General features: G+C 35.8%; 1 protein-coding gene across 1 annotated transcript; it reads right to left on the reverse strand.

Moving 5' to 3' along the window:
- bowl (brother of odd with entrails limited) lies at window positions 1–27,430 on the reverse strand. The gene is made up of 3 exons (XM_028311959.1): window positions 26,974–27,430; window positions 20,021–20,917; window positions 1–2,299 (listed from the first exon to the last, which is right to left on the reverse strand). The coding sequence occupies exons 2-3, from the start codon at window positions 20,899–20,901 to the stop codon at window positions 1,003–1,005; spliced, it is 2,178 nt and encodes a 725-aa protein (XP_028167760.1). The 5' UTR covers window positions 20,902–20,917; window positions 26,974–27,430; the 3' UTR covers window positions 1–1,002.

The raw sequence follows: 27,430 nt of genomic DNA on the forward strand, positions 1-27,430 counted from the left end.
TATAATTTATTTATAAGTAAAAAATAATTATTTTACATAAAATGTTTGCTAAAAATAAATCTGAGCAAATCTGCCACTGTTTTTATCATTAAATTTTAACTGTCAACAATTTCGAAATATTTATTTCTGATTGCAACAATACAAACAATGTAAACTTTCTTAATTTTAATGTAAAACCATACATTTATTATTGCCTTGAGATACACAAATAACTTACTTTAAGAAATATAAGTTAACAATTTCAATACCTTAATCTATTTAAAGGAAATAGAACCAAAAATATAGGTACTTAAAGTCATAACCGATGATCGGAAAGTCGAAGGTTTGTAGTTAAATTATTAGTAGGATTAAATATTATGTAATAAGGACATTATTTTGTATCAATTAATTGACGACATTTAAAAAGATCCAATAAAATTGTTGGTTCAATGTATATTTACAGAAAAAAAATACTTACAACTATCCGATCAACGACCAATACAAATAATTATTTACAATCGATATCACGATTAAAATAAAACTTAAATTATTATGAAGCTTATTATTTTACCGTTAAACTTAATGCACCTAAATAATAAATAACAGTCGTAATGTCTATAGAACTAAGGCACTTATCTACCAAAAACATTTTCAATATTCAAATAATTAGCACTGATGGATTTCAACTGACAGCATACTGTGTAAAAACTCCATTCAAAATCCAACAATAACATAAAATAAACATAAAAGTCCTAAATTTTGATATTACTAATTTTTAAAATTTGGAGGTAAACAAAACACTGCACAAACAAACCTTATGAGATCTTTACGAAAACCAAATCCACATTGCAAATACGTACAAACATAGCGCTAACAATTTTACATGACATTACATCAATACATACTTTACTAATAATACTTCTCAAGAGAATAATTACTACATCAATACAATTAGCTAAGACGACAAACTCGTCTTTTTAGAATGACATGATCCACCACTATTCTAGCCACACAATAATCGACTCAACGTCGCATTATATCTTCTATACTAAAACCTTTCTTCGGCCCACTGGATTGACTCGTTCCTGGCTTGGGGTTGGTGTTTGGTTGTATACCAACAATGTTCTTTATTCCGTTAGCAATTGAGCACGAATTAGCTTCCTCGTGTTCCTTCACATTAGTCTGAGGACTATCTTTACAGCTTGTCACGCTTGTCGAAGTACTTGGTACAGTATCTTTAGGAGGGGCGTGTTTCACTATCAAATCTTGAGCAACAGTCTGTTGTGGTCCCAACATACTATGAGGCACCGGTCCATACGCAATTTGTGGGTGAGGCGGCGGTAACGGCAACCCGAACTTGTGATACGAAGGCATTCCCATCATAGAGGGTGGTATACCAACGACTACTTCACTGCCCCCAATCGGAGGACGAGGCATAGATAAATTCGTTGGTTCAGGCGATCGGCTTCTGTAAACAGCTGCACAGGTTCTTACATTTTCACCAATGTCTGGTGGATGACTTCTTTTTCTAAACGGTGTCATATAAATGCTGGAAGGCCCTGGGTCGATTGGAGGACTTGACATTTGCCCAATCTTAGAAGGATCAGGTGGAGCTACTTGATGTAAGTCTCTTCTTATCTGTAGCTGGGGGTGTCGAATTTGCTGCTCAGGCATTTCTGCGTAACGCATCTCCTTCTCTATGATTTCATCAGAAGTGTAACGCCGCCTTTCATAGGGATCTGCGGACGGCATGCGATGTTTATCCGATTGCTGCGGTCGCATGGTGTAGGGACTCGCTCGGTCTCTGGGCTCATTATGATGACAATGAGTACGCTCAACGGGAGAAGGAGACATCCTTCTTGGCGGCGGTCTCTCTTCACTTTGCTCTCTTCCAATACTTTCAATAGATGATGACCGAGCTCGCCTGACAGGTGAATGCTCTGGAGACGAAATATCCGGGTCTTCATCGTCGTAACCAGGCTCAATAGGAGATCCAGGTCTTCCAATGTCTTCTTCTCCGACATCTAATACGTCTCCTGGGGGTACATCGCCAACGGCATGTGTCAGAGCATGTCGCCGCAAATCGCAGTTTCGGCGAAAGACTTTTCCGCAAGAGTTGCAATTGTACGGCTTGTGATCTGTGTGTGTCAACAGATGGGTCTTCAAATTGGAACGTTGGTTGAAGCTTCGGCTGCAAACTGGGCATTTGTGTGGAGATTCTTCCATATGAAGAATTTTGTGAACCGCCAAGGTTCTGGACTGACAGAATCCTTTCCCGCATTCTGTGCACTTGAAGGGTTTCTCTTTTGAATGTATGTACCTGAAACAAAGATAGCCAAATTGAATAAAGGATTGTTATTAACGTATGTGAGGGATAAACGTGTAAATAAGTTATTACTTCGCGAACGCGGGCCATAAGCAATTTAATGATTCGTACCATAAAATATCGCGGTTTAATTAAATGTCTGAGGAGGGGCGGAGTAGAGTGGAGCATAAGTTCTGTAGATCTTTATAGGAGGAACATTTATTTATTATGTTTCATTGCACCATAAGGTAGAAAAAGGAAACTAAGTTTTGATTGGATTCGAGAGTAATTTATCATTGATTGGCAAAACGGAATTAAAAACAACAGACATAGGTAATTATTTTTCTTACAGGTATGTTTATTTTATAATTAATATCAATAGGCATAAGCTAAGTATCGTGTATAGTTTTTATTTAGTCGCTGGCTTTAATCTAATTGCGCATATTGTAATTTATTTTGTTCGACTCTATTGACAAGATCTTGTGTTCATTTAATCAAAAGTTTTAATCAGATATGAAGTCATGGGCAACGGCCAGTAAATACATTTAAAGTAGACATGACAACGGACTGTGGTAGTGTAAATTATTATGTATGTTATGTTACAGGAAGATAACTAGCTGCCCATGTAACTTTATGTAGGTACATATGAAATTATATAATGATCATAAGAGATTAAGTATAGATTATCGCTTTCAAATAGTGTGCAAAGCGCTGTAATAACCGTAGAATTTTAACGTCAGCGATCACTAAACTGTGCAGGCGCACCTTGAACGTGATCCGAGTAACTTGAGCTTCAAGTCTCAAGGCAAAACCGACGACGACGCATACTCTGCCACCTCACCAGTATTCAGAGGCCTCTGCAAAATCTTTCCGTTCCCGTTTTTCACAGTAAAAGGGAAAGGAAAGACGACATGGGGGGCTCAAGTTACATTGGTTCCGTTCCGCAAGAGTTCCAGTTTGGCCGAATCGAATTACGTTAAAGCATTTTGTGGCCAATCGCCGCGATTAATATTATTAACAGCGGCAATATTGTGTTACTAGCATCCATATGGAAATCAAAAGAACCGACATCATCAAGAAGTAGTTATACTTTATCGATTTATCATTCAGATCTATTTGTAGCTTGATTTTAACCAGGACTATTTAATTTGTCAACCAAATGGGCTCACTTGCTAAAGAATCATAAAAAAGTAATGTAGTTAGATTAGATGGTCTAGACACGTAGGTATCTCCCTCAATGAATCCTTATAATGGATGTTGTTGTACCGATTCTTTGCTTAGGCGTTCCGCTTTTTGAACTATCTATCTAGACAGCAGCTGAATCGTTTATGTAGACTAGGCTACCGTGTAGTGAATAACAACGCAAATGCTATTTGAAAACTTAATTGCTGTAACGTTTTCATCTAGCGATCGCATTATTGCGTTATTAACATAGGTACGTTATCTTTTTGTGCAACTCTTTATAAAGTAACTAGCGGCCGCCCGCGACTTCGTACGCGTGAATCCCGTTTTTCCCGCTAATTCCCGTTCCCGTGGGAATTTCGGGAATTCCTTTCTTAGTGCACCTCTACGGTACCTAAGCTACGTCCCTTCCAAATTTCAAGTGCCTACGTTTAGCCGTTTAGGCTGTGCGTTGATCTGTCAGTCAGTCAGTCAGTTTCTCCTTTTATATATTTAGATTACATTAGAAAACATTGCCTGGTGTATGAAGCAATTATAGCTTCATGCCCATTGATGATATTTTAAGGAAATAGACGGAGGTGAAGGCAGACCGTTAATTAACGTAGGAAGTGCGTTGCACACGGCCTATTGTAATCATTATAATGATCAGACAGGAACTTCTAAATTATTCTTCAGAAGGATAAATGGCAAAGTCATCAATCGAGTACAAAACTACTACTTCGAATACTTCTTCGTTTATTAGACGAAAAATTTTGATTATTATGGTCTCAAATATAAGGCCTAATACCTTATTAGATTGCCAATAAGAACGTGACGAAAAAACGTAATTGAATCAGCCGTCTGCGACGGAATTCACTTAATGATGATGACTCCTGAGATTCCTTCCCAGTCATGCAAAGAATGCCCCACGTAAATAATATATCATTACTCTATGGAAAATAAACAAAAAGGTGTAATGACCCCTCCTCCCATTACATCCCAGGGTCGGTTTTCATTTCGTCAACGTCATCCATTGAATCCTCAAGGCAAGTTTTGGTTCTCACATAAACTTTTCGAAATAGCACAGATTTAGTTTATTGCTAACATGATTGACTGGTTCTACTGGGCTATTATAGTAACTGCGGATATCGACTACGATTCCGATTCACGTCAATTTTCGAGTGTGCGATTCTTTCAATCGCACTAACAATTATATTGGTATTTCTCCGAAGTTCTCTATTATCTTTGCTTCAATATTTGCTATATCAGTAAACATTTCCGCAAATTACCGCACTCTGACCTTATCGTTCGATTTTATGGTTAATTTGCCTCTAGGAAACATTTGGAATGACATTGGTGCCATTAAAATTGTAGGAAATAGCTTTACCGCTATAATTTCAATAGCATGCGCTATTGTGACTGTGAGATTGTTATGAATAAAAGTGTAATTAACAAATAGAAATTCATATTTATTGAATCTACCTACTCATAAAGTTACGTTTTTTTATTGAAATTAATAAACATAAGCGGATGGTATTTAGTAGAATTAAAATTAATATTTCTACATAATATTCATGAATGGATTCCACTAGCTAGTTGAAACACGCAAACACTGCTGTGACGGACAGTTGGACCGGTTCCGCCAAAGTACACATAACTCAGGCTGTTATATCACGTGACTTACACAGTAAACTCCGCTGTAGGTAACTTCTTATTATTCTTTAAGTATCGCCTAAAACATTAAGCAACCTATTAAGCATGGGAAGTTTAGAAGTGACTCTTATTTAAAACCAGTTAACTCAAATTCAAGAAACAGAAAAAACAACGTAATTTAGACACAAGTGATAGTAATAACGATATTCAAAATCAAACCAAAATTTCTATTCACGATTAAGCTCGATGACTGATGCGGAATTAGCAGTCAAGCAACTTTACTAACCTATCAAAGCCGCCGACTCCAGATTAAAATTAACAAGCCAATTACAAAGTTGCTTTGGGAACGTTCTTTCCAAACCATTGAGAACTATAAAACTGTGAGTCTGTCTATTGAAATAATAAACGATATTTGAAATGAAAAAAAGGACCGAGGCAGATACACTTAACGTTTTATTAAACGATCCACTTTAGAACGGAGACATTTAAATATTGAACGACTAAAAAGAATACGCATAATTAATGATATAAACAAATCTTCCTTCTCGGCTGGCTTATCAGGCCACTTCGATCAATCCTGACGTTAAATAAAATATAAGTAACGTCTGTCTCTTCTTATTACACTTTGAGATAAGGATCGCGATGGACAGTCGCTCAGAATCCCATCATGGCGCGGACGCAGCCGAGATTAAAAAAAACGAGACACGAAATTACAGAGAGGACCGTGGACTGGCGCTAATGGGTTACATTAAAAAATATTTTCCATTACAGTTACTGGTCGGATAATGGTTGGAGAAATAAATGTAGCTGGCGCCAAGAAAATGAGGAAATGAACGGAGAATAAAAAAGTAATTGATAAAAATGCTGGTAAAGAATCCGAAAGAGGCTAAGCTACACGGGATGTTGGTATAAACACTTGTTTTATAATGGAGTTCATTGAAGCGTACAGACATTTGCCGGCTTCGGAACAGGTTCTCAAAAACGTCCTCGTTTCTTTTTGACAAACAGTACAACCGTTGTGACAGCAAAGCGAATATCATGTCAGAAATATTCTGAACGGTTTGTGCATTTCAATCCCGTCAGAACTGAGTTAATTACAACTTGAGAAACTTAAGGTTAAATTTGTATTATTTTGAAATTGGAATGTAAACATGCTATTTAAGTTTTTTTTTTATATTAAGCAAATATTTCAAAAATTTTATCTACCATCGTGTATATTGTTTATATTATGTTCTGGTTTTATGAAACGTAATCCGTTTTCCAACATTTCCTACGTTATAGTAAAGAGAGCAGGTCCATCCGCTGCGCGCGTTGGAATGCCGCGGCGTGGGTCACTGCCCTATCCCCTCCCGCCACCAGACCCACCTAGCCCATCTCCACATCTAAGCTTCCTATCACCTAGATTAATCGCAAAACGACCATTAACACGTTAACAATAATCGCTTTCTATAACATTCAAATGCAAAAAGCTTTTGAATTAAACCTCTCAGAAACAGAAAGTTTAATTAGAACACAAGACTTTATCTAATTAGATGCAAAAATGGTCATAAATAAGGATACAAAAACCAGAATATTAATTTGGAACATTCTGAAACAGGGCATCGAACTGACTGGACGAGATGACATCACAGCAATTAAATTAAGTAATCCCAAACATAAATATCACCGAAAAGACAAAGACACCAATTTTATGATAATGAATAACGCATCCTTAATTATTTAGGTGTATTTGCAAAACCCACACAAATGCAAAACGGTAGCCGAAGATAAAACATAAATTCAGACTCAGAAACGGTTACAAGCGCACACTGGCATATAAGTAAATCAAAACTGCTTATAAATAGTCCGTATTAACATAATCCCGCGATTTGTATAATGAAGTAGCAGATTTTGTTATTCAAAATCATTCGATTTTCAGGCGAGATGCATCAGAATGTAATTTTATTGGCCATTCCACATTTTCTATTGATTTTATTATATTAAAAGATACATTGAGACTAAAAGCTCATGTTTTTATGTAAATTATTTAAGATCTAAGTTACACTTTCGACATTCCGTAAAATTTTGTCGCGTATTTTTTTGCGGTGACCATCGTTAAAAATTAAAGTTATTGTGGAGGCAATTGAGGTGAGCAGTCTGTATGATTTAATAATCTTTATCGTTACGTTACGATCAAGGGAGTCGGCTGTGGTCTTAAAATTATGGCTGCTCCCCGCTGTTTTCAAGGTGTATCTTCGAATGTTTCTCGGTGTCCCACGGAAGAAGTTTTGCCGTATTAGGCTACATAAAAGCCGTACTTAAGCAACTGTGGCTCAAGTTGTCGTGTGTGCCCACGCAATGTTTTATCTCTTTACAAGCAACTAAGCTGGTCTCCTTTAAGTCGATTTATTGTTATGCTACTAATACCTCGGCGTCGGTAGGAACGGACGCCAACGCTTCTCTTACTTTCAACTCATTAACATCAGAATGGTCAGGAATCGAGTTAACTTTGTGAGAACTTTAACAGTCCCATAAAACGTCACCATAATCTCATTTGTAATTACAATTCCAGTAATTAAAACGTTTTATTGTACAATAACGATTTAAAATCTCTAAATCTTTAATAACGGAATCTCAAACTTTAGTTTGACAGATAAAGTCCGAATGATCATAAAATCACAAGGAAACTCTGATATTATTTATGTATTAAATTGAAAATCAAACCCAAATTGAAAATGTCACGTGGACGTCGAAGCCAAACTTGTATCTTAATTAACATAAAGTCTGGGCAGTGAATATTACTAAAATATGAGCATTAGAACCCGTATTGGCAGTAGCTGAACGTTTACATGTAGCATATGACATAATGCTAATGAGCCGAAGTGTTGTCCACATGAATATATTTGCAACCTCTCCATCTATTAGCATTCAAAGTTACGAATATTTTTTGCTAAGTCGATTAGCGAAATGAGACGTCAATAAACGGAGCTTTTTAATTTTGCTATTCGATATTTAAACTTGTCTTATTTTAATCATATTGATTTCTATTGGATGTTTAAAAATACTTGCACATTCATTTTCATCTAAATTCAGCTCTTAATTTATGATTCTAACGCCATGATCTTTAACTTTTCCATTGTCTTTCAAATTTTTAAGTTTCAAAAGACTTGGTTGTCTGGTTCAAAGTATAATAGGTCATTACCGGGGCTGCGTTTGTGCACGTTTAATAGATTCTATGTAGGCGTGCTGCTTTCAATCAGCGTACGCTAGTACAATGACTCATTAACGTACTAGACGGTGGGTCTCCGACGTACTGAGACTACCTACGCCTGTCTTGGCTTATCTACAGTAGTAAATACTCAGTAATCTCTATCGCTTATTCTGGACTAAAATTGACTGTAGGTAGAGGCTAGGAATTGGTTGTAGCTTTAGTCAAGATCTTTATTACAAGGAACGTCAGTTATATTTCGGATACTGGTTTGATTCCGGTTGACACGCCAAAAAATCTAATTAAAAATAAATACAGATCACGTCGTGGAATAGCTCCACGCACCATCATTTATTTTCTGTTGTGTGCCCAAGAAATTTCGTATTCGTCGCGCGGCCAGCGTTATAAAAAGTCAAATCCCCAAAAGTTGGACAGGTACGTGGACAAAAAATAAATGGAAAATACTAATGGAGCGAGGCAAAGAGGTTGGTCCGAGCCGCGCTGTGGTATGAAGTCGGCGTACCTTCACCGGCGCTGCTTTTAAAATCAATATTCAAACGAGAATTTAACATAAAATTGATACCGGAATGTTTACTCGCACCAAACTCAGTTATCAAAAGGTATCTTCTGTCATTGAAATTTCCCTCTGGTGTTATAATAAACATTGTATCGTACTATTTATTTCCTTTAACAGTATTCATGACTTGACAACGATGAAGATACTCCCATGACATGACAGAGCGATCTAGCAGCACCTATTTCAGTTACAGAAGACACATTCTCAATCTTTACGAATCTATAGGTATTTGAACGATATACAAATACTGTTCCAGAAGGCTTTCTACCAGCATCTTACAGTACTGCGCCCGCAGCCGGTTTGTCGGCGCACACGCAGCCCAAGCGACGTAATGGGAGCGACGGCTGGCCGCTGCCGCTTCACACTCAATTTCACCTCTGACTGACGCAAACATTCATTGCGCTGCGTACTTGACTTCGCCGAAGCTACAGGTGTGTTCGCTGGTCAAAATCTACACTAAAACAACATCAGCGAAATCGCATTGTTCAATAAGTATGACTATTTTGACTGACTTATAAGTTAGAACTTGCAGAAAGAAAAAAGGAACGAGTGTTCTTAAAATGTTGGTGTCTTTTGAATCAGAGCATTGACTTTCACAGATGACATTTAAACGCAAGAAACTGTAATGCAGATTAAGAATAAAATCAATACTACTTGTGTTCACAGCTACTTTTTTTGACTAGGTTTAGTTTTTATCGTACAATTTCATGTTTTCAACTAGGAAAACAGTAATTAATTTAATTAAATCATCATTTTAACTACACTGGTTCACGTTTTTCATAAGGTCAATATTACTAGCTTCAGATTAAGTAAAAAAATGGCGCCTCACGATTCTTACGACAAAAAATTGTATGATATTCGATACATACGCCCGAACATCTTGATTTTGATCTTGCTTGAATAGTTCCAAAACAATTTTTCACGGTTCATATACTGTCTGCCGAAACTTGATATTATGATTAGTTGTTTGACATTAGTTTTATGTAGTTTCTAACAATAATTTTCAAGTGAACACGCAGTTTTAAGTTAGTAACAAGAAATCTGCTACAAATCATCTCAAGATACGACTTAGTAACAAAATCTCCGCAAGTAAAAATATTACACAATCAAAAAATTCTCTAACTTGTAACCTAAACTGGATACAGTAACCAGTGTTACATCAAAGCAAACGTATAGATTACGGCTACCTTTCTCCGCCGCGTTATTGTGTTATTATTCAAGCTTCTAAAACTAGTTCCAATTATCAGATTTATAACTCTAGCAGTTGATTCATGACGGTCCGGGCTGGCAATTATACTTCAGTCCTCCGATACCATTAATCAATGTATACTGATAGATCCACTATGTACAAATCCAATTAGAGCTGGAATCCTTGCTACAATTTTGTTTTGTCGATTCTTGCTGTGCTCTTTGATTTATGAGTCGAGATGAGTAGGTGCTATCAGGCCACGGGGTAGAGTGTTAATTTCGGTTTCATCGTAAATCCATTTTTAGTGCTGTCTGTAATTGAGTGTAATCGGTGGTATCTCATCTTTATTGGAGCTTTTCATGTGGAAATGATTACAACATAGTTTGCTCGCCTGATTGGTTGGTTAATAGGAAGTTTGTTATTACTACGAGTAGTTGCGATGCTTCTAGAAGATTATTAAGTAGCCTGGATAAAAATATGTATAAAGAACTAATTAGTTTACGTGTTCTTATTAGGTATACTTAGGTATCTGTTATTTTTATCTTCATCATCAAAAATATTTATGAAAATTCACATAAAATAAAAATTAAGAAAAAAATACTGTACAGTTTTTGATTATATATTTTAAAGTGATCTCACTCTAGTGTTAGTTTAATAGGAACTTGATAAACGATTACGACAACTGCGTAAATTGACAGCAATCAATAATTTTATTACATAAAACCGTAAAGTTGGATTGATGTCGTAAATAGTGTGTTTGAAAAAGCCGGTCTAATTAAAACCGAAGATTATTATGTAGAACACAAAAAGGCGAGACTTACAAAAACATTGCTGAGTACCAGTCGGTAATTGCTTTCATTAATTCAGAATCTAGTTTTGATACTAATAAATGTTTATTGCTGTTCGAAAAAGTTTTCAAGCCGATCTTAATCTCCATAAAATCGGTCTGTACGTGCTTAGAACAGATTAAAGTTGGTTGGTCTCAGGCCTTGGTAATAAATAACGTGATTATTTCTTTTGAAACAGGCCAGTCCCTCTTAAGCCGTCTTTTTTGAGTGAATCCAACCGAAAAGTCACTTTGTAAACAGGATTAGATGGCCGCGTATGGTTTTTTCATAGATTTGTAAGCTACTGTCAATTATGGTTTCGTCTTTTGGAACTCAAAGAGCTTCACTGCCTGGTTCTTTTAAATTAAAGATACCATAGACTATTCAGAAGTCACACACTACAGTTTACTAAAGCAGTTTTGATTTTCCCACACTGAATGTGTGTTTCGATCGCGTCTCCTAAATTACTAAAAATATGTAACACTATCTACATTAAATTGATTGTTTCAGACAAGACCCGTATCAATAGCAAGATAAAATCGACCAAATATAGCACCGTCTGCAGTAAATAACTTTTTCCCTGCTAGTACACTGTGGCCATTCTTACGCTCAAGGGTTCATCCGCCAAGGACAACCGGTTGATAGCCAGTATGGCTTTAAATCCCCTTGGAAAGCTATCCACTGGTACAGATAACATCGAATACACTTCTACAACTTTAATGCCATCCATTCTGAAATATTAAAACCTTATCTCGATCTGTGAGTTAATGGTTTTTGTTAGTTGACATTCCAAACTGAATATGTGTATAAATTTTAATTATACGTGCTTTGGGTACGCGATGTTTGTGTTTATTAAACAAAATCTACTTGAAGTAAAACTTAAGTTTGAGGTAAGTTTTTGAAATTGACTTCAATGAAGAACTTAGGTAGGTACCTATAAGATACGTAAAAGGTTTATTTTTACCAGAGAAACCTAAAAAATATAAGGTCATGTATTTTAAATATTATTCGAAGGCTCCAAAGGTTGGATATTATCTGAGGTAGACGTCGTCGTATGATTAATGATCATACAGAGTCGCCTTGGAGACCTTTCTTCCATGTTCATAAATAACAATGGACTCTAACTCGAAATACTTTCAAAACCTGTTTTTTGGGACACGCTGTGGAACAATTGGTTGACAAATGTGGACGTAGAGCTAAAGGATTGAAATTTAATATGATTTGGGAAAGTTTGTGTTCAGACGTCAAGTTATTTTATCAAAATATCAAAGCAAGGGATCATAACGGAATTTTTCAAATTAAGATGAAAAGCTACAACAAAAAAAAGATTTGTTTTACTTTTTGCCATTCAACAGAAGACAGAGAACTAAATATTGGTAGATCAAGTAATGCAAAACTTTACATACCTTAACTTCTTACTACATTATAACTTTTACAACGCGGTATTTTTTCTATGCATTTAAATAAAGACTCTTCGGATTGATTAAAATATTCACAGGCAAACACTAGAGGATGCCGAGTAAACACAAGCACTGTTGGCTTGGATTTTAGAGGCCATGGAGGTACTTCTGAAGACGACAAAGAAAAATTTACCCTATTTGAAGGAGATATGGCTCAAAAAAGTTCAGATGCACGCTCCACCAGAGAAGACGTTGCGTTTGTTTGAAGAACCAACCGGTCACTATTTGCTCGACTCCTCGAAATCTCTCGGAAATATTTTAAGTCCAGTTCTCTTGAAGAAGCATTTTTGAGCTTCAAGTCCGTATTTCATAACGCATGTAAAGAGGATAAGATCATTACATATTTTAAAATTATAATTTTAAAAGGAGACTTATCGTTGCATACGGACGATTTTGCTTAATCTGCTACAAAATAAATAAAGTGAATCAGAATTTTCTACATAATAGCATTTAAAACACTTACTAGCTACTACAAGCTTAATGGCTTTTAAAAACTGGATTAGGTAGCATACAAACGCTAAATTGATGATAAGCATACATTTTGTCAACCCACGCCTTAAACGCAATTTCAACTTCTACAAATAAAACTAAACTTTATCTCTTGAGCTTAAGATTTATTGTTTCTTGGGGATCCGTGTAAAGTAGAACTCCGTTTTGTATGTAATGGACAGTTAAGCTTCTTATTGTTCTGTGCTTCAAACGTTTCTTACTTTACGAATGATTTCGAAAAAGGAAAAGAACTCGTATTTATTGAAAATTACGTGGAATTTCAGAGAAATATCTCACGGGGTTGTGCGAGGCGGATTATAAAATTCTTGAACGGATTAGCCTGTCATGTTTTAATATAAATAACTGTAGCTTCTTTGGCGATATGAGATTTTGACTGTAATACTTTTCTCGAACTTTAATTTAGAATTCAGAATGCTAAGTAAACATTTTACCATCTTGAAGTGAATTAGATGAAATGGTAGATAAGCATAGTATACTAAGCAAAGTAGATAGAAACATTCAAAAACTTGTAGCTGATAAATATCAAAAACAAAATGAAACAAAGAAAGATGATAAAGCTGGAACTCAAAACAGCAGAGAATCTGAATCACGCAATGCTCTGCCAAATTGGCCTGATGCGACAAAAAAGTATTTTGCAAACCAACACGCGACCGAACGTATAATTTAAATAATTCGTTTACCTGCACTGATTTGACAATAATAGCATCCGAAATATTAAAACGATGTTCAATATTATATTTAGTTCTGCTGTAACAAAGCATACTATAGCCTATCAAAGTTTACAAAAATATTATAAATATGTGCGAGAGTGGACGACATTATTTAAAAAAAAAATACGTTAATATTCAGAAGCATTTAGCTTGGTTTACCTACAGAAGTTTTTAAACAAATAAGTCATTAAAATTTATTTTTATTTTAAAGTATGGTATTCGTAAATTATCTTCTCCTACATTTCTTTAAATTGCAAACTGTAATCGAACAGGTGCGAAAGGATAATAAAAACGTCCTTAACTTCGGACCGGAGCGAGCGCACGAAAAAAAATTGCGCAACGTCTCTCAGCTCAACTTTCAAAAGCCAATAAGAAACTGTGAAATCGCCGAATGGACTGTACGGAGTTTGTGGCTAATTATTGTACAGCGTCGGTCACGATCATTTCAAACGGACGTTCATATGTAGAGGAAACCAACACAGTGATTATAACAATCAAGAGTTTTAACGAAATGCCGTGACTGGCCAACGGATAAGAATAAATAATTCAAGAGATTCTCAAAATGCCAAAACAAAAGATTTTGAAAAATTTGAAAGTAAAAAAGATGATAATTCGGTAATCACACGAAAAGCGCTCCCAAAACATGTGCGTGTTAAAATTTCGTGTGGCATCCAAATATTTAGGAGCCAATCCGAATATCAAAGATTCCAATTTAATATTATCGGAAACGATGTCCAAACAGCGGCGTCTCGGATCAATTGGTCCGAGGATGATAATTTCTAAAGTTGACCGTAGGCGAAATTCTTCGCGACCAGTGCACCTGCCTCCTTTGATTTATTATGGATTCAGTATTAATTTGATATCCCTTTTTGCTGTAGCCCCTTGAGCGATCGGAACGAGTGGGTCGCTGCAGACCCTATTATATGTGGTCTCGAAGTAATCATAATTGCATATGAGCCTCGAGACAAAACGTTCAATGCAAAAATAAATCATATTCAACCTCCATTTGATTAATAACTTGAATAGACAAATCTTCAACAAAGTATCGATTTAAAACAGCTAGTTTATCTCTAGTAATAAAAATGTAGTTTTCTTTTTCATAAATATTATTATTTACTATTCTAACTTTATCAATTAAACCCAATAAATGATTAAAACTACCTTTTGGAAAGGCTGGTATCAGAACTGGAGTACTTACTCGTAAGTGCCTACTTTAATACTGACCTTTGATGATTGTACTCGTAAGTACGAGTATAACAAGTTCTTTGCTTTTAAACTTAAATTAATTCCAGTGAAGTTTAATAAGATAAGGTGTTACAATTTAAAAGGACTGCTAGAGAAAGGTTCAAGTTATCATTAATACCCGTTTCTCATGATACGAACCAGTTTTTCATATAAGAAATTGCTCGCTTGCGAGGTAGAAAATTAATGATAGGAGTGCGTACTACTACAGCTTAGTGTTGGGGTTATATCGATGTTTTGATCTTCATAGTTCAACTGAAACTATTTTTACCGGTTATTTTATCGTGATACTTATTGTTTTTTGTTACGAACGCTTGTGTACCTAAAGAATACAAACTGATACATTTTTTTTAAAGGTATTCTCAAAATTTGCTTTTCCCCTTGAATAACATTGTACAAAATTTTAATAGGTTTAGTTAGATTTTAGGTAATTGTTTGGTTTGGTAAATAGGTAAAACCATTGACGAAGGCTATAATATTTCCTCATTTTTCTATTCTATCATTATCGTAAAACGTACATACTTACTGGTATGTTCGTCATTGACTAATATCGACATAGAAATTATACAACCAACACTACTCTGAGTATCTACGGTAAAGCTGCGGTCGCATGTGCTTATTCTCGTATCTCCGGTACTACAGGTTATGGCGTGTGTATACTAACTATAGTTGTATATCCATCTCAATTCTGATGGGAAACGACCATCGACGGTGTTTTATTAACGACGAATTTTGTCGGCCTCTTGATTAAAGGCGTTTTTAATGTAAAAACCTTACGAAAATATTCTGTCGACACTGATTAATATTTGAGTATGGTTAATGTTCTTGGAATTATGATGAGCTTTCAATCTTATTCTGCCATTATTTAAGGTTAGAACTGAATTTCATAAAAACTGAGGGCTTTGACATTTCGGAGTAAATTATTATAAAAAGTTAAACGCTTATTCCGAACTAATACACACTGAATATCTTTACCGAATCTTCCGATCAGCTCATTACTGTGCCGAATTCCTTCTCTCAAATTTTGGACTTAAAATTCAGATCACGCATCGATTTCGTCGATCGGACCACGATAAGGCGTGATCATTAAAACTTTTTTATATTTACGTAAGATGGTTGCTTTAAATATTCATACGTTTTTTGTATTATTTTTCAACTCAATAACGTAATTCATGTTTTAATAATAGCTGTATAAACATGCAAAATGAGTGTCTGAGATGAAAGCCGCTGTGCCGATAAGGTGATTATAGGTCTCCTTTGAAAATGGCAAATTTATGATATTTTGAGAGACTCCAAATTGAGCATCTGAGCACTAAAAGCTTTCAATAAAATGAGGTTTAAGTCAGAGGCACTTTAATTCAAATGGTATAAAGATATCTGCTTTAAACTTATAAAATGAGTAATTTTAAAGGTTTCTACAACTTGATGCATACCAATGATCTCATGCATAGAACAGACTTGTAAAATCTAAGCCCTAAGAAAAATAATTTCAATCGCATCTACCTAACTAAAACTATTTAGATTCAAGTTACTTAATAGCATTTAACAAAAACATCAAGTTCTTAATAACAAAATCGTGATATTTCTCTCATAAAATCACATCATGACATATCATTTGGACGTTCAATTCAGCTATTATTTTAATAACACTGACAAATTGTCAGTTTTTGCTAAAACTTCGGAGAAACTCGTAATGGCCGACCAAGTCCTGGGCTGGAAGGCGGTTTATTTGGGTATTAATTACGGCAAGGATAATAACCAGGCATTATGCAGACCTGATGCACCTCGAGTATCGACTTATACGTCATATTAATCGATACATCTTGCAAATTATTGATGCAGAAATGACAGTATGAAATTAATACTAATTTCTGAAAAACGAACGGCAGAGGCGATTTTTTATGTAGTTAAATAATGTCAAGAGAGGTCATTCTTTGATGTAAACTATATCAATATTAATACCAACTAGTCAACTTACTCGTATTTTATTAAAATCATTGAATAAGTATACCTACTACAATAATACCTTCATTTGATCGTAAATGTTCATACTCTACAGAAATTTAATAAATAATAGAGTCCCACCCAGTGCTAGTACGGATTCTGTACAGACAGACAAGTATTGTCGACTTATTCATGTAGTTTGTCTTTAGACTGTTTGTAGTCATCTGTTGTTCATTGCATTCATTGTTTTATTAGTGCAATGAACAAAACAATAATGCTACTGATAAATACTGAATCATTTGATTCGGTTATTTCACAATAATTTATCCTCTTACGACGTTAGTTTACGTAATTATTCATCAATGTAGCTTCGGCTGGATTTTTTGTGATATATGGTTTTAACATTGTTTGCATGTTTTCCTTAAGCTACTGTTATTAATAAGCAAGATTAATTTAATAATTCACGGTATTACTCGTTGTACAGTCAACAGTTGAAATAGGAGCTATTTTAAAGTTTGTTTTAAAATAGCTCCTATTTCAACTACACAAGATGCTACACAGTTCTAACCTGCGTGCCGTCTGCGCCTTTTAATTTAAATCTACTTTTTTAGAATATTTTCTACATTCAATATATTATTTCACAAATCATGTATGATAGTAAAGTTCTCATCTGGTACTATTAAACCTTTTCAATGATCAATTACATGAAAAACAACAAGCGAAAATGTGCCCTAAGTCTTCGGAAATAAAGAATACCCAGATCTTAAGTTGACTATTTACTGCAGTTACTCGTTCGGGCGTGAAAAAAACCTTAAAAGTTTTTGTCACGACTCCATTGAACGTTCAATCGACAATTTGAGAATGATAACGCGAAACTATCTGACCGAGAAGTATAAATTGCCTTAGAAGCTAAGGTACAGGTTTGGTCAGTCAGGGTAGCGTCAGCAATGGAGCTGATTGTTTGAATTTTATAACAAAGTGTAACCTACTAAGACTAAAAGTTAGTGAACGCCAGAACGTTATTTTATAAAAGCTGAAAGTTTGTCAGCGTACTATGCTCCCAACATGGGTAATGAAGTTAGGGTCATCGTGGCTTTGGCAGCTACCCTAAAATGATTGTCTCTATAAAAATCAGATTTGTAAGATATAGAACATTACATTTGAATACTAGGTGACTATTTACAAAAATCTCTAAGTCCGATCCTTTATGAATTGACAAAATTGGCAAATTTCTCATATTAATTAGTGTTGTGTATGTTTTTAGGCCTCGTCGGTCATACTATCATTAGTATTAAAAATGTAATTTCAGTAAAACTACTCCCCGAATAATACTCATGTTGAACCATTTCTACCTACAAGTACATCCAATTCCTACAACAAAACCGGTCTTGGGTCATAACTTGCTGGCTGTACCAATTCTATCTTCCATTACCGACTCCAATAGAACCGTGTGAGTCATCAAAATTTAAACTAATTACTGAGGGACATAAAAAATCTTGCTTTAATGTGAGACGAATACCTCAGTGGGATCCATCAGAAATCACCAAATAGTTTTTATGTTTAGTTTTATTATTTTGCCGCGTAGTAACTGAATTTGGTGGAGAAGGAAGCTTCGTGTGAATCATGGTTTAATTTGCTGAAAACAAGTTCTAAAGTTTATGGTTTTTGAGAATGGGTTAGAAATGGTTATCTTTGTTTTGATTACTATGTTATTTGTATAGTCAAATTATTTTTATTTCACATGTGACACCTACATGGCGTTGTAAAAATGAATTTACATTTTTACTAACATGTGAAATACTTAATTGGTTGGCATTGTGTATTGCTTAAGAATGTATATAAAATTGGTACGTGTCTAGATCTACACTTTTAACTTATCTGTATAAAAAGCTTTTAGGTGATTAATTTTCTATAACTAGCCCACAAGCATTAATTACTTTCGTAGTAGTTTAAAATTACCTCTAGATTTAAAGACTTGAAACCTCCCCCCACCCTCTATCGTTTAAATCCTCCAATCTTCGAACACGTTCTCAGAAAGCCAAATGTAAATTTATATCGAAGCCAAACTATTATACATTTTAAATACACAATGAACGCTCATGAAGTAGAGCCAGTCAGCCAATGCAGATTACCATCAATGTTTTATTTTATTTTTGTTTTCTGAAGGTGCTATTTAGATTTTAGGCGATTTTGAAATTATTTTTACTTTGAAGTAATTGGTGAAGTAGGTAAAAAATATGCCAAATTATTGTTATGAATTTAATTATTATGAATTAGAGGAATTTATATTGAGAAGAAAACTAGGAGTGCATAATCGATTCTCATTTTCGAGAGAAATCTCTACTGGGTTGACCTGACCGCTGATCGTGAAGCTTACCTACTGTATCTTTTTCCATTGTATTGGTTTCGGCCAACCGCTCTTCGGCATAGTAAATTGATATTTATGATTGCATCGAGGATCAAACTTGATCAGAATCACCTCGTTCGATAACTGGTCATTAGGTGAAGCCTTTTTTACGAAATTTTAATTAAACGTTGTTTAGTCTGGCTCAGTTTTGGGAACTAAGGTGTTAGACTTGACTATGCTAATGTGTAAAAATTCATGTTCATTATTTTTTTTATCTTTAACGTCAAATCAAAATGTTACTTGTTTAGTAGAATTTATATTTTGAATAAACAAATGAGAAATAAAATAGCAATCAAAGTACTAAATCAAAAGTAATAAATAATAATCCGTTATATTCAGACGGAGATAAAACAAACGTGCACTAGAACACAAGCTTATCTCAAAACTAAATAAGCACTCGATATTAGTGAGCCTCCATCAGCTTATTTTTAACTGTCATAACCAAACCGAGACGGCTATATATCATTCACGCGTTATCTCCAATCAGAATGGCTGACCAACGCTCACTATTGCTCAGCAAAGTATGTGTATTCGAGATCCGTAACTTCCCAAAGAACTAAAGCGACTCGCGCGCTTGAAAGTACAAGCACCTTTTACTATTAATCAAGATAGACTGATTTCCAAGAAGCCAGGGACTTATAAATAATTCCGTTTCTAGGTAGTCGAGCGGATACGACTACAGTCGGCTTACCATCTGCAACTCGAGTTACACCGGCTGCTCGTTACGTGCATATAAATTAGGCCTGTTTACACTATGATCAGCGTGGTGGAAAATTAAAATGTGCAAGGAACCGGACGCCATCAACAGGCACAATTTATTCCGTAATTACGGGCTATGTGAATAAATTACGACTGAATAAGAATCTTACCTGTGGTCGCGTAAGTGGTCCTGTCTTCTGAAGGCTTTGCCGCAAATGTCGCATGAATAAGGCCGCTCGTCTGTGTGAGTCCGCTCGTGGATGAGGAGGTTGTAGGATTTGGTGAACTGCCGGTTACAGAATTTACAAATGAACTGCTTCTTAGGTCTTGATGCACGTCCAGGCGCTCGAAGCAACCGTCTATCTAGGTGTGGATGCATTTGATGAGGACCAGCCCCCGGTGGAAATAATCCTGCTCCAGGAAAAGTAAAGCTGCCAGCAGCTGTAGGTGAAGGTCCTGGAGCACCAAGAAAACCAGCAGGTGGGCCATAAATAGGTGGCTGGGATGAACCATCAGACATCATCCCATCCATTGAAGACGTTCTATGATGAGGAAGTAGCATAGCAGCGGCTGCTTCTCTCAACGCTACTTCTTTTCTTTTTTCGACCATCATCGCCATCAAGTCAAAAGAATTTCGTTTTGGAAAGTTACCCGGTGTTCGTTCGGGTGATCCTTTCGCGGGGTCTGATCTTTCTCTATCCATGATTCTTTCTCGCTCCATGATTTCTGAGGGGATCAATGCTGGGTGCATTTCATTTGGATATATTACAGGGTGGATCGATCTAGTAGGTACTACAGGAACAAAGGCTGAGGTTTCCCGATGGGAGGAGGTTAATAAGGAACCAGTGGTGATTTGTCGGTAGGGTAATGGTGGGGAGTCGAAGTTACCGTTGGCATTTCTGCCACTGGATGAAGGTCTTTGTTGTGCTCTTTCAGCTGAGCTAGCGAGGAACTGGTCATGACGTGATCTGAGAGGGGCGTTTACAGGAGCATCTTGTGCAGGGCGTGGTGTCGACGCCCGGGATACTGCTGCTCCACCGGTGTCCGACATCACGGTTGTAAATCATCTGAAAACAAACACATAATTAGACAATGAGGCAACACATTGCAAATACCAATCAGGTAACATGACTATGAAAACATTGTTAGAACTCTCTTTAATAATTTATTCATTTATACACAAGAAACTCTACAAATAGACCAGCTATTATTTTTGAGAGCATAATGTTCATTATTAAGATTTATGGATCGAGAATCATGCCTAATTAAGTAGCATTGTTACCATTAAGTATTGATATTAGCATAATATCTTGCAACATTCCTTCTCACGGGTAGCTAATGAATAAACATATATCTATGTGATACAGATCAATATCCTAGTGATAATTTATGAGTCTATAGGTGTATCAATACATTCATTTAAGTACATCAATTTGACATTGCTTCAGAACCTACAGGATCTGCATACCTATTAATCATAACAAAATAAATCAAGAATAACATGAACACTGGATGCGGGCAGTGCAGGACCGGTCGTTGTAGAAGGCCTTTGTCCAGCTGTGGACGTCATTTGACTGAAACGAACGAACGCACATAAAGAAAACATGGAGATTCTATCTATGTCTATAATTTTACCTAAGGAAAGTTGTTACTTGTTAGATTTTATTCACAGATTTCACTATTCCGGACATCTATGAGGAAACAATCTATCTTACTTACAAAGATTAAACCCAGCCTCATGCATCTTTCAACAGTTTATTCGCTTTATCAGTTGTTAAGCTTCTGGTATCTGGAAATGTTAATGGTGACCGGATTTCGCCTCGATAATTGTCAATACTTGAGTTATGGCCAACGACTGCATAAAATACTGTATTAATGGTGTCTTGTCTGGTTTGTTGTAGCGAAATGTGTCTCATGCTATATTAATGTTTCCTAATGTGCTTATGTCTACTGATAGATTGTCAAGATTGGTAAAATTTACAAACAAGCTCCTCTGTGGTTATTGACATTTGGTACGATCACATTTACTATCGGTTATTCATACAATTTTACCCTACTTTTAGTCATATCTTTATTTTTATTATCTTAAGATCTCTATCAGAAACAATCTAGAACCTAACCTACAGCTTATCTACAATGAAATTGAACAAATAGCATACCTGCCTACATTATTTGATTGTGTCTGTATTGTAGAAGGAAGTAAACGATTTGAATTATTTGAAATGCAGCAGATTATTAGACCAAAACGCACTTGATATTTTTATTTTTTAGTCAAAACAATTTTAGAAAAAGTAGCATAGAAAATTAAATCAAAATTAACCATTGTTCTGTGAATTTAGTTAAATGAAAATATACTCGTAAATAGGCAAAAAGGGAGATGGAATGCATAGTTACCCTTTGTGTTTGTATAACACTAATAACGTCTTTGGAAAGATTGCTATTCCGAGATATACGATTGGACAGACTATTTCCATCTAAAATGAGTATCATGAGTGATAGTGATGGGGTATGTTTGCAGCTGTGGTAAGATCCGAACTTAGGTATACATACATTATTACTAGTGAGAATCAGAATATTCTATTGCAGATTAAAAATTTATAACTGAAAGGATAAAAGGACGAGAAAAAAGACGATCATTATTGATCGTAATACGATGTGATTTTTAAGGGACGAATAAATATTCGTCCGTGATAAAAATTATGTAGCATTACATACTATGTCTGTTATAAGTTGGGGTTATATTTAAAAATAAAAATAGTGTATCTTTTAGCCAATATAAGAATCAGATCTTTACTTCTATTAATTGATCAGAAATAAACATCCAAAGCCCTCAAAACCTTCAATTATATTTCAAACTTGTAGCCTAGACTAATAATTATGTAAGTTGTAAAGACTAGATATTTCCTTCGGATACGAAGTATTGTCCCATCACTAGTCGGTGGACAATAAACCATAATGTGGCTCGCTTCACAGCTACGAGTAGTTATGTGCCTCGTATGTTTTCACGAGGTTTATGGTTGTTTCCGGCGTTGGAGTTTGTATGGGATTCCATACCATGGTTGTGGTGTACAACCAACAACTAATCATTATTTTTCCTGCACTCATATTTAGGTAAATTTCACGTTTAGGTTTAGCTTTCAATAATTATTACTGTCTTTGGGGTCCACCAAAAGATCTATCATTATCGTTTTGATATGTTTTTAAAACTAAGCTTTAGAAGCAGCTGTATACGTTTCACGTGCTCTTGAAATAGTGTATCAAATATTTATGTAGGATTAATTTCTAAATTAAGAAAGCTAACTCTTTGATAATACACACATCAGAACGGGCGTTTTAGCCATGATGATTTATCTTAAAGCGATTAAAAACGCAATTAGTTATTTAAACTGTTACACGAATAGTCTGTCCGATTAATTAAAGTTCCAATGAATTATTAGTATCAACATTAAATTTATCACTTCCACATCTAAAAAAGTCAGTCGTCAGTTGAAGGCAGAACAAAATATTAATCTTAGATTCAATTTACTCAGGCGCAATCGAAAGAACGCGGCCCCACATTTCACTAACATTGCCCGCTCTACCGTAAAAGCCTTCTGATTGTCTACCCCTCCCTCTCGCACGTACAGCCTTTAACAGCCCATCTCGTTCCCTCTAAGGTAATGCCTGATCGAGTTTCTACCATCTTACTTGCTCCAAAGCCGTAAAACTACTTTTATCTCTCTTTGGTTTGAGAATTTAGAGATATGAATATGTATGCGGACGCTGCAGTAAGCAATCGTCGTATAGATGTAATACTGGTCATTTCAATAACATAAAACTTTTAAAATAATACTTCAAAGCTTCGAAATTTTAAAATTTCTAAGACATGTGCGTGTAATTTTACCTCCTATTGAAGTTTGCGCAAAATACGGACATAGGGTACCGTTATCAGCTATAAATCAAGTTTTATGTTAACTGAGCAATTAATATTTATGAAAATATCCGAATCATGTTCCCTGATATTTATATTCTAGCCGTCATGTCTGTTTGCGTAAAACACCAGCTGAGATTCAAGCATTTGACTGATGTCATGGTTTTATAGTATTTTCTGTATATTTCTGTAGTAGCGTATGTACTACTACTTTGCGTAGTTTGGGACTAACTTCGTTCGTTCGTTCGTTTTCAGCCGAAAGACGTCCACTGCTGGACAAAGGCCTCCCCCAAGGATTTCCACAAAGACCGTTCCTGCGCCGCTTGCATCCAGGCACCTCCCGCGACCTTCACCAGATCGTCGGTCCACTTAGTGGGAGGCCTGCCCACGCCACGTCTTCCGACTCGGGACTAACTTATTTAATTGTAAAAGTATCTTAGTGTAACATTAATTGTCTACGTTTACCAAGTATCGATCTATTTAAAGTCAATAAATAATTCATTTTGATTCTTTGCCAAATACTAGATAATACAGACAAGCCTACAGTCAAGAATCTATATGGAGCAACGTACGATAGATTTCAAACAACACAAATGGTCTAATTTATTGAAATGTATGGATCGAGATTGACTTAAAGCTAACACGCAGCCCTTTCATAGTCCCGCCACCTAGCACTGAATATTTCATTGCGATCTTGATATTATTCAAACAGTTCACTTGGCATTACCACATCGTTAAAGATTCATTAAGTATAATATGACAACCTGATGAACAGTTAAAGAGACTATTGGAACAACGATTGTGAAATTTTTTAACATCATCATCAGCTTTAGATACCAGTCTGCTGTAGGAGCACGCCTTCTCTAATTTACCAAAAGTAAATCAAGGATGCAGGACTCCCAATCGGTACCAATGCACAATGTGGACGTCCTGTGGCTGAAATGATGATGATGACAAAATTAAGGATTTGACTCCCCACGCTGGCTAGACGGTTTGGGGAGGCTAGATGTTCGTTTAATTTGGTCGGTTAGGCCCGTTTTCACCATCTATCCCTAATTTTTGAGTGAATCCCATGGTAACACATAACAGGATTTCTGTTTTCATAGGGGTCACTTAAAAATTGGATATTGATGGTGAAAACGGGCAAAAGTAAACTCTTTCGACATCCACTTAAATAAGTGTGGTAATAAACCCTAAAAGTATTAAAAATAATAAGTGACAGTTGCTGGATTGCGCGTAGGCATAATGAACGCGCTCTCACAAAGAAAATACAAAATAACATGACAGTACAGAGACAAAATTCGTTATCTGAGTCACGTAACTCAAGGGACAACTAACGAGAAACATGTACCTGGTAAAAGTCATATTTAAAGTTATTGCAACTGGGTATTATTGTGAACCAGTTGAAAAGAAGATTGAAATGGACACCACAATACATTATGATGTGATTTTGAAGCTGTCAAAGTTTGGGAATATTTTCATAGGATTTGTAGAGTCTTAATCTCTGGCTGTTGATAGATACGTGATGTAGCTTGAAATTGGACAATCTGTCGATATTTGATGAATTTAGTGTGCTACTGATGAAGATAAACTAAGCAGAATTTTCAACGCTCAAGTTAAGAAAGTTAACTAGCTCTAAAAGCTCAATTTATCAAAGACAATCTTAAGTATAAGCTTGCCTTATTCTGACTTCAAAATGTTTTCTATTGATGACCCAATAAGGTTCAAATTGTCATGCGGTAACTTGCCACGAGAAGAACTGTTCAACAAGCATTACTTGAGGATCTACTGAGAATACAGATAACTCAACTTTCAGTTATAGTTGTTGCAGTTGCAAGTCAGAAAAGCGAGTGAGCTTACATGTGTGTTGGCTCGCTACTGTTCGTTTTTCAAAAGTGTTGATAGACATTACACTATCGTTATGTGTATGTACACGTACACACACCAGTAAAGCTCACTCGCCTTCGTGAGATGCAAGAACTAGTATTTTGCTTGATGCACAGATCTGTGACTTGATGCATTCCTAACTGCCTTAGTTTTTATATGGATTTGTTTTAATTTGACATGTTCCATCAATGCTTCTCAATTCAAAGCAAAAAGTGTAACAGAAATGGCTAGTTTTTATTCAAATTGCGGCTTCACCATGAGTAGCTGGATAGGTAGTGAGTTAGTGACACTTACATTGAAGGACAATAAAGTTTCTGACGTAAACATGCATTCCATCAGCCGTTTTGATTGTGGTGGCGTTATCTCAAGAGCTAAGTAAGTATGCGTGTTACAATATGTCTATTAGAAGCAATTAGATTTATATACGGAATATCACGCGGCGTTCTTTTTTGTGCTGCAAGGTGATAACCATCATTTCAAACACGTATGATTAGATTACTGTTATCAGTTGATGGTAAAGATTAACTACTATTTGTTCAGTAACCGCGCAATCACCCGCTTCTGCTGTAGTACGTACGTTAGTAGTTACGTTAGTAATACTAAAAGGTATGCGATTATCGTCCACAAATCGATTAGAAGCTATTTCTATGCTTATAATCAAAATGGATTCGATGATTTTGATGTCGTGAAATCCATTATGCCCAAACACAATATTATGTTGGAAGCGTTAGAAGCTTAGACTCATTTTGGTCGTACATATGTAATTAGTAGCCTTGATTTACATAAATATGATTGAGAGCTATGCTTGAAATTTGCATACTATTTAATGAACAGACAGTTTAGGTAGAAATGAAATGAGATAGCTTTTAAACGAGTTATGGATCGACAAGTAAGGTTAGCTATTATAATACATCAACTAAACAATATAAATAATGTTATCAAAGATAAAGAGAAGCTTAGTACAAATATTTTAATTAATGAAGGTAACATCTAGGCTAAAGTAAATAAAGATTTATTAAGCCTTAACATAATAAATCTCCGTTACAAGAACACAATGGTACTAACTAACGTGATAATTACTGCGAAACACGGTGGCAGGAAATGTTAAGCAAATGCCCCTGTAAAGCTTTGGAACAATGGAGTAAACCGCAGACCCGTTATTCCCAGAATTGTTTTAGTGGCATCTGCGATGAAAACAATAACTCAGCATCAAGCACATGGCGTTAAACAGGTAGCTACGACGATGCGCACCCAGCGTACCCAATTTATTCCACATCCGCTGTATTAAATTACCAAAATCATTACAAAAAACTGTTGAAAACTCACAAGGCGACCAGTTGCCCGATTGATCGTCCAACGTCACCCAACCCTCCAGTAGTCAGGTAGTTATCCCGCAAAGTTTACAAACGGGGGGTCCGTCCGACAATGGATGCTCATTGCAATTTTTTGTCACATTTCACAGTCCAACCGCAGTAGGTGGCGTCGAGACAGGTGAATAGATTAGTGGCAGCGCACACAACAATAGAGGTACTGTACAGCCCATAAAACAGTTAATAGATACCGTGGAGCGAAAAAGTTATTGCGGTGTAAAGATATGGTATCAGTATCACTAAACTTGTCCTCACTGTCACATGTAATCACTAGTGTTTATTCACTGTAATCCGTTTGATCAAAGTTTTGTTTCACTTGTTTTTTGAGGTGGTATCACTAGGCTGCGCGTGCGCGGTTGGCGCGCGACTGGTGGGAGTAGAGCGCGCGTTCTGCGCCGACGCAGTAGGCAGTA

This window comes from Ostrinia furnacalis, unplaced genomic scaffold (genome assembly GCF_004193835.3).
Source record: "Ostrinia furnacalis isolate ACB-3 unplaced genomic scaffold, ASM419383v2 OfSCF0267, whole genome shotgun sequence".
In the NCBI taxonomy this organism is placed as follows: domain Eukaryota; kingdom Metazoa; phylum Arthropoda; class Insecta; order Lepidoptera; family Crambidae; genus Ostrinia; species Ostrinia furnacalis.

Bases quoted from the DNA above. Each gene is read 5' to 3' on its own strand.
- bowl (XM_028311959.1), bottom strand. From the start codon at position 20,901: ATGTCGGACACCGGTGGAGCAGCAGTATCCCGGGCGTCGACACCACGC. The intron at 2,300-20,020 runs GTAAGATTCTTA...TCTTTGTTTCAG, and splicing joins GACCACTTACGCGACCACAG to GTACATACATTCAAAAGAGA.